The sequence below is a fragment of the Nothobranchius furzeri genome, chromosome 8 (assembly GCF_043380555.1).
Source record: "Nothobranchius furzeri strain GRZ-AD chromosome 8, NfurGRZ-RIMD1, whole genome shotgun sequence".
In the NCBI taxonomy this organism is placed as follows: Eukaryota; Metazoa; Chordata; class Actinopteri; order Cyprinodontiformes; family Nothobranchiidae; genus Nothobranchius; species Nothobranchius furzeri.
The window spans coordinates 59163425-59177700 of NC_091748.1; the positions used below are offsets into that span (position 1 = coordinate 59163425).

General features: G+C 38.5%; 1 protein-coding gene across 3 annotated transcripts in view; it reads left to right on the plus strand.

Annotated features, from left to right (window-relative positions):
- pex5la (peroxisomal biogenesis factor 5-like a) overlaps positions 1-14276 on the plus strand; it is a 159492-nt gene that overhangs the window by 122004 nt on the left and 23212 nt on the right. For all 3 annotated transcript variants that reach the window (XM_054752331.2, XM_054752332.2, XM_054752333.2), the window contains 3 exons: positions 7834-7950; positions 9577-9720; positions 12646-12716. In XM_054752331.2, the coding sequence (XP_054608306.2) occupies positions 7834-7950; positions 9577-9720; positions 12646-12716 (332 nt within the window). The remainder of the gene's footprint in view (positions 1-7833; positions 7951-9576; positions 9721-12645; positions 12717-14276) is intronic.

Sequence of the window (14276 nt, forward strand, 5' to 3'; positions counted from 1 at the left end):
TGGGGCTGAAGAGGCAGTGTTAGAGATGCAGCACCACCATCAAAAGGTCAGTGGTTTTAACCTGCAGTTGCCCCTGGGAAAAGCAAATGAGTGGTGCCTTTAACTTTAGAGTTAACTTCCATCAGTGTGGCCTCAGGCTGAGCTCTGGAGCATAAAATAATCAGCTGCACAAAGCATTTCCTGCTAATTTACTCATTAAATAATAAAGATATTTCTTTAGAGCAAATAGAATTACTCAATAGCACTTCACAGCTTTCTCGGCTTAATCATCAACTGTTGTATTTTAGCCATTTAGTTCAGTTTGAGCTTGTTCTTGAAAATGTTCCTTTCATATCTGGTGCAGCTTTGCATGTCAGATGGCATTGTTGTGAAAATATTGTCCGTCTCCTGCATAAAGACTCAAGAACACTTACAGATAGGGCTGTTGTGTTCCCTGCTAGAATGCATACACTTCTGCATCCAGTGAAATGTATTTTATTCATCTCTGAGTGACATTATCAGGACTCCAGCTTCCTATTTTTGTCCTGCTTACCAAGGATCTGCCCTGTGCAGCACCGTGGCAGTGGGTGGCTTCTTAACATTAAAGGGCCAGGCCTTCCCTGCTCTGGAGATGAAAAGACTTTTTTTATTTTATCAGGAGGCTTCTGTGTCACCTGTAAATAATGAGATCGTATTTTGAAACATGAGCCCTCTGTGCAAAGTGGACAGCATCTTTACCTTTTCCTCCAAAGATTTTAACATAACTGAAGATAGTAAGAGGTTTTGGTAATGCACGCTAGAGACATTTACTTGAATATTATGCATATTATATTTGTTTAAACTTGTAAAAAAGGGGTTCATGACATTTAGTGTTTTTTCTTGCTGTATTTGTTGTTTTTGTCATTTGTCTGGTTTTGTTGAGATCAACCTATTTTAGTTTTTTGCTCTTTTGTTAATGCAGGTCCTCTGGTTTTTTCTGTGATTTGTTTTTGTTAATCTCATCTCTGTCCTTCTTCACACACAAGATTTTTGTTTGTCAGTCACCACTTCTGCCCAGATACAGCTAACGACTATTATCAGTAGTTTAATCATTCAGGCTGTTGGGAATATTTTTAGTTTTGTTTAATAAAGCATTTTCTTCTTAATTTCTCTGGTTTGAAATGTGCACAGTTTACTCTATCACAGAACCTTTATTGTGACTTTCTTCTGAGTTAAAATTTAAAGAATAAGTTCACTATTTTCTAAAAATAACCAGTCACTCTGAATTTAACATGCAGGCTTAATGTAGAAAATAGGATTTTACTCCTATTTTCTACATTTGATTCTGATAGAAAATTGACAGAAAAATGTTCAGTTCAGAAAAGCCTGAAAGATCTACGTCCCACTGTCACTTAACATTCATAAATTCACCCATCTTGGCTCACAATAGTGAGATCAGCAGAGAATGTTTTGGCTAGTAGAAGCTAACCTTTAGCACTGGCAACTCCACAATGCGGTGGAACTCGTTCAGGCTTGGGTTATTTGTGGAGATAAAACATCAACTTTGCAGTGGTCGTGTCACGTTCCTGATAGCCAATCAGAGGAGATATGTCTGAATATCAGGAAATAAGACTTTAAATCTGTTTTCTGCTCCCAACTCCTCTAGCTCACTTCTAGCTCCTGAAACAGGAGTGTAAAACTTTGTTCCACAGACATGGACTCACAAGGCATTCATGTATACTCTAGAGACCACTGCAAATGTATTGATAAAATTAGTGAATTTGGTCTTTCATTTTTTTTAAGCTTCAACTCTCCTAAAAGAACTGCACAGGATTCCCACACATTTTGTCTCCAAACAAAGCGATGTACCTGAAGGCTGTTTTTGAATAACAGATGATCCACTATAAAGTTCTGGTACACTTTAGAAAGAGCAGAGGCAGCTGAACTGTTGAGATTTCGGCACAGATCCTTGATGCTTCTTCTTGGAAAACGAATGATATTTTAATTAAGAGGACAGTTTGTACAGAATTGTACTCAGACCGCATTATTGTTTCTGTACAGTTGTGATATGAACACCTTATTATAGAAATTTTTGTTTTTCTTTAATGCAGGTTTTGTTAATCCTCATAAATTAATAAAAATATTATTGTGCATGAATAAAATGTGTGCTATAACTTGTAAAGCACACTCGTACATATGTATCTGTGGCTTTTTTTTATTTGACTGAATGGTTTGCCAATTAATTGGTGCCTTCACTTTTCTTTAAACAATACAAACACTTATGGACTACAGCATGAAATTCATTTGAATCTGATTAATGATTCCTACAGTCCAATATTTGTTTCAAAATCGTCAGGTCAGGTGATTTAATATGTTTACAAACTCAAGAATCTATCTAAAGATGAACAACATTTGTTCGTGGATTATTGGAAAGTTTGTTTTTGCTACTGAATTGTTGAAGGCACAGATTATGAAAAATGTATTACTCTGCTGAATTAGTCTGTTTGATGAAAGGCTAAACAGCGAAGCCTCTTATTCTCATCACACATTTTCAAAATGATTTACTGAGTAAAAACACATTGGCATGCAGATCTGTCTTGAACAAAACGTGGTTGAAACCAGAGTTTGTGAGACATCACAATGCAAAAAATTATTGATTAAAGAGGTCTTTCACTGAGAAACAATTATTTACTTGTTATTTTGGAAAATGATAAGTCGCTCTGCTTTTCATAGAGGCTTAACCTGAAAATAGTCTCCTACACCTATCTCCTGCATTCGCTTTGGTTACAAAATCGATGGTGAGACTCTAGGATTAGAAAATCCTGACAGATCCATGTCACACTGTCACCTAACATTCATGGACCCATCCATCTTGACTCACGGCGGGGATGGCTGTTGTTGGCTTAGCTTCCAGGAAACAGCATAGAACGTCTCCACTAGCAGAAGCTAGCCAAAAGAGTCAGTGGTAGAGTCGAGTTGCTGGTACCCAATCTGAGGTGAGATGTCAAAATATCAAGAAATAAATATTGGCCCTTAAAATGTAATAAAGTATTGGTTTCAGTTTTTTCTCCTTAGTGACCTGTTTTACATACCATGCACATATTACACATCAAACTGACTTCATCTCCTCTTTCTCGAAATTTCAAAGTATGACAGTTCTGAGGTTTAGTTTTTGAGATGTTAGGAATTTGCCCTGTGTAGTGAGAATCTGCTGTCCCTAACAGAACAAAGCTATATGCTGCTAACCAGCAAACAAACTAAAACAAACACAGGAATCTTCATCCAAGGCTTGCTTTTCTTAAATGAAGATCTTTATAAATGTTTTATCACCATAATTACAATATAAAGAGAGAATGCATTACTGGCGTCACGTTTACCAAATAGCCTAGCTTATCAGTTAGCCTAGCTTAGCATGTGTACACTCACGCTGATTACATTTTATCAACAAAGTAACTTTATCACATGCCCAAACATTCCCTAAACGAATACTTACAAAGACAAATGTTCTCCATGGCACGCACAAACATATAAAGCAAAATCATGTTCTGTTTATTCTCTTGTTTTTGCCTAAACTTAACAAGTAAAAACACCGGGAGCGAATGAAATAAAAACTACATCAGTGTAGTGAGAAGGTTCACTCTGTCACATTTTGCACAGAAAATATAACAAAGATTGTAACAGCGATGTCTCACTTTCATCTGTTTTCAAAACGTATTTTTTTTAACCTTTTTATCATGAATTCACTTATTAATCAAACTTTTGTGTGGCCCTAAAGGCGGCACAGAGAGTTTGTCAAGATTATCTCAAGGAGAATGTCATCCAGCTGTTGCTTGAGACAAATAAAATAGGGGCACCCCGCATGTATTGGTATCGGTTTAAATCGGTATCGGAAAATAAGAGTTAAACAATATCGGATATTGGTAAAGAAAAGCCAATAATGAGCATCCCTACTTACAAGACATTCATTCCTACTAGAGGCCACTGCAAATGTATAAAAATGTGAGTGAAGGACCTCTTATCTCTGTCTGAAAACAAAAAACCTCCAACTTCTTAGCAGTGACAGCTCTGCAGATTGTGAATTGCAACTATGTGTATTCTGTAATTGTTTCTTTTCTTGGGGGGGGGGGGGTCACTAAACACACACACACACACACACACACACACACACACACACACACACACGCACGCACGTGCGCACGTTCTGTACACAGCATTGAGATGGGCTGATTAATTCCTGACTTCATAGAGGACTTGGTTAGTCACACAAGGCTGTTCTGCTCTGCTTGGCTTTGTTCTTCCTGGTTTGTTCTCCCCGTCTGACAGGAAGACAGCCAAGAATCATGGAATCAGCCAGCCAGAAAAGAAAAAACATGGCAATTCATTGCCTGTAAGTTTTACAGTCATGACACAAAATGCATCTGTTGCACCAGATGTTCATGTGGGATGATGGCACCACTCATTAAGAAATGTTAAAATGCACAAACACAAAGACACATGCCATGCAGCTGAGTAGACAAGACACTTCATCTCAACTTTGCTCACATCCAGCATCTCTAGACATTAAGAAGTCTTTCCACTGAGAATACATCAACATCTGTTTGTCGCCTGTGAGATGATAAAACTTTAACTAACCTAACCCTGTTGGTGGTAAAGCTTTGGAAAAGACTTCACTTTGACAGAAACCTTCATATGTGAAGTGAACTGTTATTGATTACTGCTACCCTAGAATTCTGTCTGGCATCAGTTTGGACCACTTAGACTTGAGCTTTTCTTTGAGTCATGAGCAGATAGAGCTTCTTTCCACAGTTTGACAGACAATCGTTGATTCCGCCCCACATCTGTTCTGTCTATGGGCTGTGGCCAGATTATATTCATGTCCTAAAAACCACCAGAAACTGTACATAGATTAACAAACCAGTGGATTTAAAACTGGTTTTGCAGGTTTAAAATTGGTGTTGCAGATTTGCTTCAAATTTCACAACTTTTCATGGCTAAAACTAACTCATAAAACAAGATAGCGATGGCCAAAAGGACAGTTATATTAACTAAACGTCACCTGATTCTCTCAAGCTAAAAAAGATGGTGGTAACACTTTACAATAAGGTACGCAAAATTGTGCTTCGTTACTAGGGAACGACTTAGGGGGTAATGAGTAATGAAGCAGGGAACAAAGGGTAGTTAACAAGTAGTTACTGGTGAAAACGCTCATCAGTCCTTTTTCAGGGTCTAATAGGTAGTTAACCAGTACTTACTAGTAAACACCCAGCAGTCTTATTCAGGGACTAACAGGTAGTTATCTGTGAACGCAATAAGGAACGAATCCCAAACGAATGTAGTGCCTGTGGACTCTCTTTTGTAAAGTTCATGAAGGATGCAGAAAATTTGCAACATCACAGTGATTTAACATCACTGTTTCATCTTGATTTTACTCGTCTGTCACTTCGTTGTCCATCGTCAGCATCCGGCCATCTCAAGATGATGGAAAGTGGAGCCTCCTCCCAAGTACCTACTCAGGAACAAATCTGTACCTACTAGGTACTTAACCATTACCTACTGCCTTTGTCTACCTTAAAGCAAAGCCTCCTCCCAAGTACATACCGAGGAATGAATCTGTACTTACTCAATACTTAACTATTGTTGTTAAATGGCCATTTACCATAAATACATTGAGCTTAGTCATACATCATTTTCTTTCATCTTGTGTGTGGTAATATTCCAGAGATGAGTGACCAAAATCCTGCTAACAAAATGTTGAATGTTTAGGGTACATTTTAAAATAATCAGAAAAGTACACAAAAATTTACTTTTACATTTATAAACTTTGAAATCAATGTGTAAAAACACTCCAAAACTACCTATTCTTCCCTGCTTCATTGCTCAGTACCCTTTAAGTCGTTCCCTAGTAACAAAGCACAAATAGATAACTGCCTATTAGTCTCTGAATAAGACTGCTGGGTGTTTACCAGTAAGTGTTGGCTAACTACATATTAGACCATTAAACAAGACTTATGAGCATTTTCACCAGTAACTACTGGTTAACTACCTGTTTTTCCAGCATCATTACTCATTACTCCCTAAGTTGTTCCCTAGTAACGAAGCACAATTTTGCATACCTTATTGTAAAGTGTTACCAAGATGGTGTCATAAAATATGCCCAAGTTTTCCAGTGGTTCAGCTGCCAAAAATGATTTTTAAAAACTGTGTTTGTTTTCAATGGTGGTTTAGAATTTAAAAGTTAAAGAAAACATTCTGTTAGGTTAGATTAATGTATGGAATTCAGATTTTCATGAATAGCAAAAAAACAGTACATTAAGAAGATATGTTGTATGTGTTATACAATTTCTGTTAAAATTTCCAAATGTTGTTTTGGAAACACACTGAACATTTTTCAAGCTAAGAAACCAAAAGATGGTGACGCAGCACAGGAAAAGAATGAATTAACAGACTTTAAGGTTGTGACAAAGTGTCAGCATGAAAAAGTTTAAAAGTCCTATATTAATCACTAACACTTTAAAAGTTGTGTGATTTTAAAGATATTATTGCGAATAGGATTGTTCGATAGTAGGAAAACCTGCAATACGCAATAACAGTGATTAATGTAGTGATGACAATATGACTTACAATAAATAAAAACTTAACTTGGCAACAAAATGAATTCAATTTTAAAATGACAAAAATAGGATAAAAATGAGAAAAGCTGAATATGTGAGAAAAGGGAAAAAGAAAATGAACAAGAAAAGGCAATCAGTGGATCCTGGGAAAAGCAAGAAGAAATCAGCAAAAAGAGCAAAACTAAGCTAACTCATGTTTTTGCTAACCATCCCAATTAAGTGCTGTTTGCCTAGGGGCGGGCATCTAACCTATGGGAACCCACCCGATTGGCCAAATAGGGGAAGAGCTCCATTTGATTTGTTAAACATCATGCTTCCATTTGATTGACAGAAGGCTGTGTAGCTGACCATTCATTGCGATTTTTTTCTGTTCTTTGCGATACGCGTATTGTACACGGTGATGCCGCGATGATGACATATTTGCGATATATTGTTCAGCCCTTGTTGCAAGTCATTCATACATTTATTATAGTAGTTATAATAATTTTTTTCACTGTTTAACATTTAAATTTTAATAAAGATAGAAACACAAAATTTTCCCTTTTAACTTGGAAACTGTTAAATTTCAAAGATAAAACTGAGGTTCCAATTTATTTTTACATTATTACCAATAGAAACAGTTTATTTGGACTCGTTGCTGTTAAGTAATATGTCACAACCTTGTATTAAAGTTTTATTTTAAAAAAACAGACCAGAATAACAAAAGCTGTGTTGGTTAAAATTAAAAGACAAATTTAAGCTTGTATCTAAAACATTCAGGCCTTTCTTTTCTGTCAGATATAAAAAGGAGAAGTTATTACAGGAAATGAATTGACATATTAAACTGACAAGTTTTCCCTTCACAGCAGCTGCTAATTAAATGTCAGCAAATAACAGTTCAAAGGTCAAACTAACGCAGACTTTAAAGTTTCAGTGAGTGATGTTTTAACTTGTGCACATCTGCAAACACCATTAATGAAGAATCTTCTGGGTTTTTCTATCATGTATCTATCAGCCAATGAGGGACTGTATGCAGTAGTTTCCGTTTGGGGTGTTTTGTGGTGAATCAAGCCATTTGTTTTCATTTTAGAAAAACAACAGTTTCTATAAACCTTACTTTGACATGCAAATCTGATGAGTCACCCAGAGTTTGAAGCCTGCTTTCCAAGTGATGGAATCTGTAACAAATGCTGTTGTTCCACAGCACACACTTGCTCCTCCTCGCCTCCCTCCACTCTAATTTCTCTGACTGCGTTTCCTCTTTCTCTCCTTCTGATCTTTGCAGTCAGACACGGAGTTCTGGGACAAGATGCAAGCAGAGTGGGAAGAGCTGGCTCGACGAAACTGGCTAACTGAAAACGAGCAGGCACAGATTCCTTCGTCTGTATCTCCACATGAGAAGGTCACTATCATTTAAAGGTGGCAGGAGGCAGAAAACCCTCCAGATGTCACTGATGAGAGAGAAAGACCTTGTGTCTGTGTGCTCGAGAGTTACTCTAAAACATTTAGCTTCTTTTTACACAAAAGCAGCCTTTCTTTGATTTTATAGTTCAAGTTGCATAAAAACAACACGCTGGGTAAATTAGACTCCAGTGCATCAGTCTGAAGGTCCCAGCTGCAGAGTGCAGCGGACTGATATTGGGCTGAGTTGGACTTCCAAATTGGCGGGGCCAGTCAGTAGGCGAAGTATGATGCCACCATCAACAAGCACTCCCAGCTATGGGGCGGGTTCGGATATCTGATTTGTTGAGACGCCATGTCTCAGGCATCATTCAGTCGAAGGTCAAAACAACTCTTTCTGGAACTAGATAACAAATGTGGAAGAAAGGCTTTGAGACATTTGGACTCAACTAATAACCTTAAAAATTGTAATTTTTTTTAGTAAAATTATGAAAAGTATATAAATTATACAATGTAAAAAATTTCAAGGGATGCTTTGCATCTTTTTAACTCTTTTTTTTTTGAGTCAGTATGTGCTAAAATGACCCTTTACAGGGTTAATGAAAGGCCACCCAACCCCCATCACCCCTGTAGCCAGAATATTCCACTTACAACTTCAGACTGGCTCTGTCGGGGGCTTAGAAACGATTGAGCTGACATACCTGGCGTTGCAGTCTGGTTTCAGCATGTTTCCTGCATGTTTTAAATCATGAATACAGCTGATTTGTCTCATTCAGTGATGAATCATCTAGACACTAATGAAGGCTGGGGAGACGTTTCAGATGTTAGATTAAGGTGTTAAAAAGAAGAATGCTCAGCAAGGATATAAGTTTTGGTTTTGGTTCTACAAACAGACACTAGGAGGTGCTAAAAGCAAGCCAAAACCACCTAGTTCCCCTTTAATTATAGTAAATGTAACATTCAACATAATTGTCTTGCTCTTGGTAGTAGGCCCATAGAGAGAATTTGAGCAAATTCTTATATTTCTATTCATTTTCATAATTTTACAAAATAAATATTCAAATGTTTACATTTATTTTTAGCTACTACTAAGTGTATTTTAATGTTTTCGGATTATTTCATTCCTTTCTTCCACATCAGTTAGCTATTAGTTGAGTCCAAATGTTGACAAAATAAAACGCCTGAGACCTGGCGTCACAGCAACTGGCCACGCCCATCGGACGTCTGAGCCTGCATCATAGTCCGTGATCTGCAGCCAGAGGAACTTGTGAACAGTAACACTCAACCATCAGCTGACCTTCTTTGAGGAGGAAACCACATAACTTAGTCTTCTGGGCTTTCTGACTGATCCCTGGGCAGAGCCAGATCTCACAGAAAATCCAGTTTCAAAGCTAAAGCATGCAACACACCAGGGTAATCTGAGTTTGAAAATGCAAAGTTTAACTTTTAAAGGGAGCAGATGAACGCAGAGGACCTCGGTGCAGGTTTCATGTGAAGCAGAAGAAATACAAATTAAATCTTTTGCAGCTGGAGTTCAGGCTTAAATACACAACTGAACAGGATGCATTTATTTTGGACAAGAGTAACTGACATTGCCATTGTCTCTGTTTTTATTTTTTGCTGACAGGGTTACTACTTTCACACAGATAATCCGTATAAGGACCTGCCTAATGCATTCGAAGAGGGACTAAAGAAATCCCGAGATGGAGACTTGCCAGACGCTGTGCTTTTACTGGAAGCAGCCGTATTGCAAGACCCTCACGATTCAGAGGTGAATTCATTTTGCACGCAAGTTATCACACACCTTGGTTCTGGCTTTTTTCTCTTTTGGGCCTTTAATGTAAATCACAGAGACATTAAAATGTGCCACATTGTTCGAAATGTGGCACATTTTCAACATAGGTGGCCAATTAAACGGCTCCGGTAAGATGCACCGGATCAGCTGGGATTTCAGAGCACACCTTAATCTAAATCCAACCCCACTCACTCCACCTCGTGTTGTGAGGAGCTGCAGAGGAAGAACACCCGGCTGACCACAGGCTGTGTGAAGCTGATTTAGCAGGCAGCCCTTGCAGGCTCAAGGCTGATTGCTTGTAACAGCCAAAAGATTTTTTTTTCTTGAAGAGAAAAAAAATTGTTGTTTACGGTTGCAAAAAATACCGTACAGGCTCTTCCTGAGGACTTCCATTTGGCCAAAGGAGCTGAATAATGCCTCATTCTCAATAGGTTTTCTTGATAGTCTCCCCCGTTTCGAAAGGTGTGACCTCTTTGCGAGCTGAAAGAGCAAAGCCGTCATACAAAGTGCTTTCAGAATCCCCCGGAAAATAGAGAAATGTGCCAGTTATTCCGCCGAGAGGATTATCCAGCGGTGTATGGAACTAATACAATTCTGAAATTCCTTCTGGGGCGCTTAGTGGCTCATTGCCCCACTGTGAATTATTCAGAAATAATTTCACCCTTCGTTTCCGAGAGTCAAACAAAACAGCGTCGACAAAGATTTGCTTTAGAACCAGATATTAACTATGCCCTTACACACGTACAACAGATGAGTAATCGTATAAAATCATGTCACCCCCTGGCCTGCACGCTGCTCTTTTTACAGACTCCCTCCTCACGCTTACAGCAGTGTACCCACTCAGTCACGTTTACTGATAAAAACAAATCCTCCAGTCTGCATAAAAATTTGGACAAACGCCATGATTCAGCATTTGTTGTATTATAGTACTTGCAGTCAATAACATCTGCAACTCAGAATCTTTGGATATAAAACAACACAAACATCAAAGGTGTGGTTCACACATTTAATGAACACATTTGCCGTGGTCTCTAGTAGGAATGAATGTCTTGTTAGTCGCGCACAGAGAGAAAAATAAACCGGTGCACCATTTCCAGGAACTAGCAGTGACCCACACCACAGCTGAGCTGCAGACAGCAGGTTTTGGAGTGTTATTTCCTGATATTTGGACATCTCACCCTCTGACTGGCCAACAGCATTGCAACTCTACCACTGACTTGCAGCATTTATGTTATATCTCCACAAGTAACACAAGCCTGGAGAAACTTCTGCCATGTAGTGGAGTTGCTCATGCTAACAGTTAGCTTCTACTAGTCGAGACGTTCTTTGCTGTTTCCTAAACTAAACCAACAACAGCCTTCTCCGTCGCGAGTCAAGATGGATGAGTTCATGAATGTTAAGTGACAGTGTGACATAGATCTGTCAGGATTTTCAATTCCCAGAGTTTTACCGTCTATTTTCTGTCAGAAGCTAATGCAGGAGATAGTTGTAGGAGACTAGCCTGCATGAAAAACTCAGAGTGACTAAAAGAGAGATAGTCTGAAAAAGCTAACTGCTATCCTTTATATTATCTACCGGAAGAGTGAACAGCTAACAGCATGTAAAGAGCGCCCCTAGGTCACCTACCTGCTCCTCAAACCTGTTAAGTGTGGTTCCTGGTCAGCAGAGGGCTGCAGAGTGTTGTCCAATGTGAATCTGGTAACGTTCCTGCCTACACAATCACTGAAACTCACTTTTACACGAATAGCTTAAAGTGTTACAAACTGTTTAGTATTACTTCAAGAGTTTTTCTTGCTGTGTTTTACTTTATTTACACATCATTTACTAAATGATGATCAACATGATGTATCTGTTGTACATTCATCATACACAGGCTGCATTTGACTGGTTTAATTTTCGGAGTTGAGCAGCAGTGCAACCATAACGACAGAGAAGTCAGCTAGAAACAGGCAACAAAGACAAGTATGGTGGAGATGTCCAAATGCCTGTAAGAAAAGATGAAACTCCAACATAGGAGGAGGGCTTTCAGTCTGAAAAGGCAAACTGAGACACAAAAAGGTTTGCTTTTGTTTAATTACTTTAATGCCTGAAGAAGACAACAACCATGCAGGTCAGGTTGGAATACATTATGTTATTTTCAGTTATTGCACAGTTGTAACAAATGAACAGTAATCAGTGACCCAATTAACTGTTTATAATGAAATGTGAGGAGACAAAAAATCTTTACTAATACAGAAACTGAATTGACTGTTTGGTCACAATAAAAACAAATAATAATGATAAAATATCATGCTGCAGCCCAACTCTAGCATGTTTCCTGCATGAACACAGCTTATTTGTTTCATTTTGAATCACTCCTGTGGACACTAAGGAAGGCTTGGGGACGTTTCAGCTGTTAGATTAAAGTGTTAAAAAGACGAACGCACAGCGAGGAGATACGTTTTGTGTTCGGTTCTACAACCAGACACTAGCAGGTGCTAAAAACAAACCAAACCTGCCTAGTTCCCCTTTAAAAATCTGAGTAAACTTGATCTTTAAACTTCACCGACAAGACAGAATCTTTAAACACCTTTTATACCCATATTGACTAACAATTAATTTCTACTCTTCAAATAAACTGACAACATTTGTAAGAGAAAAATGAACAATAATCCAAACTAATCAACAATCCAAGAAGGTTTCCCTCATGAGTGTTTGTGACGTTGTTTCAAACACATTAGAGGTCATCTGTGGAGATGTGTGATTAACTTTACTAACTTCTACTTGTTTGTGCGGAGTGTGTAGCTCATGTGGGCTGGAGATTCTGAACCACTGTGTTTAACATCTCATTGTTCCTCCAGCGTTGGAGACCGTGGCATTTTACTCTGCTGTTTACTGATATCTGTTTTCCTTCCCTTGCAGGCTTGGCAAGTGTTGGGCACCACACAGGCTGAAAATGAAAATGAGCAGGCAGCGATTGTATGTCTTCAAAGGTAATGAGGGAGCAACTGCATCCAGTTAGTCGTAAAAAGTTATAAATTGCTCACAGGCACAGAAAAGCTGCTGATGTGTAACAGCGGTTCAAGGATTAAGCTCAGGAATAAAACTGTCTGGAGGTTTCTACAAGCTTTTGACATCGTTATACCCAGTGAGAATGAAACCTAAAGCATAATGACTATATAAAGGTAGATGTTGTTGGAGCACCATAGAGGAAAATCCCAGTTAGTTTGGAATCACCAGAACTCTTGATTGGAAGAGTGTTTCCTGCAGGAACTCCTCTTATCCCACAAGGGTGCTGATTGCGAGAGTCAGAGCTCTGACTGTTGTCCTCAATGGGAGGTGGCCCAGTTTCATTCATAACACTGAAGCCAGAAACTTCACCTTTCTTGGACTGTGAACACTGACAAGTCAACTGAAAATACTCGAGAGAGGCACTGATGAGAATCAACCCTTCCTTTTTTCAATTGTTTTCACAAAATTATCCATTCTCTGCAGTAAACAAACACCACTGAGAAGGATAGCAGCACCTCCCTTCTCGTTAGATGGATTAGGAAGAACGATCATCATTTATTTTTCAGTCCCTACCAGTACCTGTCCTAATCGCACCGGCTCATGCATATCAATACTGTTCTAATCTCAGGTGGTTTTCTAGGTGGAAATTTTACTTTGATTATTACAAAATCGCTCCATCTGTGGAGGGATGGAGCGATTTTAGACGTTCAACTGGCATTTGCCCTGTTGTCGCTACACTGGTTTCACTTCAGATAAACAAAACACATTTCAGTAATGTTGTAAAAATGTGTTTCAGAATCTCGTTATTTTATTATTGACATAATTCACTTTTCACCACTAAGGCATGTCTCTGCAGTTCTGTGAAATGTAACCACATCGCTTTGGGAAACTAAAGAAGCAGAAGGATGAATAATTTATTCTTCCGTGTTTTTAACCGATGCTCAGTTTTGTTCCTATACAGGAGTTTCAATCTGAACGTGAGAAAAACTGAGAATTATTGAACTTCTGTTTGGGGTTTTGTAAATTTTCCTTTGTGGATAACAGTGGAGATGATAGTCAAGATGTTACAGATGCAGTCAGAAGATCTCAGTTTGAGTTCTCAGAGAGAAATGAGTCAAACTAGCACTAAATCCTTTTCAGAGCCATCTTGAAACACTAAATTTTGCATTTTGAGTAAATTTAGCAAACTTTTACCTGGACTTTTCACTGGAAGCGTAAGCAGCGCTCAACGTAACTAATGTATTTTCACCACAATCTCCACAGTGCATTGCTTTCCTTCAGGACCATTTTAGTTGTAAATCTGCAGCAAAAGGGTTCCACACAACTGGCCCAATGAGGTCACAAAATCACCAGATTTGCAAAAACCACGTGCGATTTCAGCAGTTTGATCAATTATAAGTAAGGAGAAAGATGGCAGCATGTATCCAAAGAAGGTCTGTGGTTTATTTCCTGTTATTTTTGCCTGTGCTACAGAGGTTTCACAGGTGATGTACTTTTTTCTGTTATTTAGGCAACTTGAAATCTGCACGTGTCTTTTATTT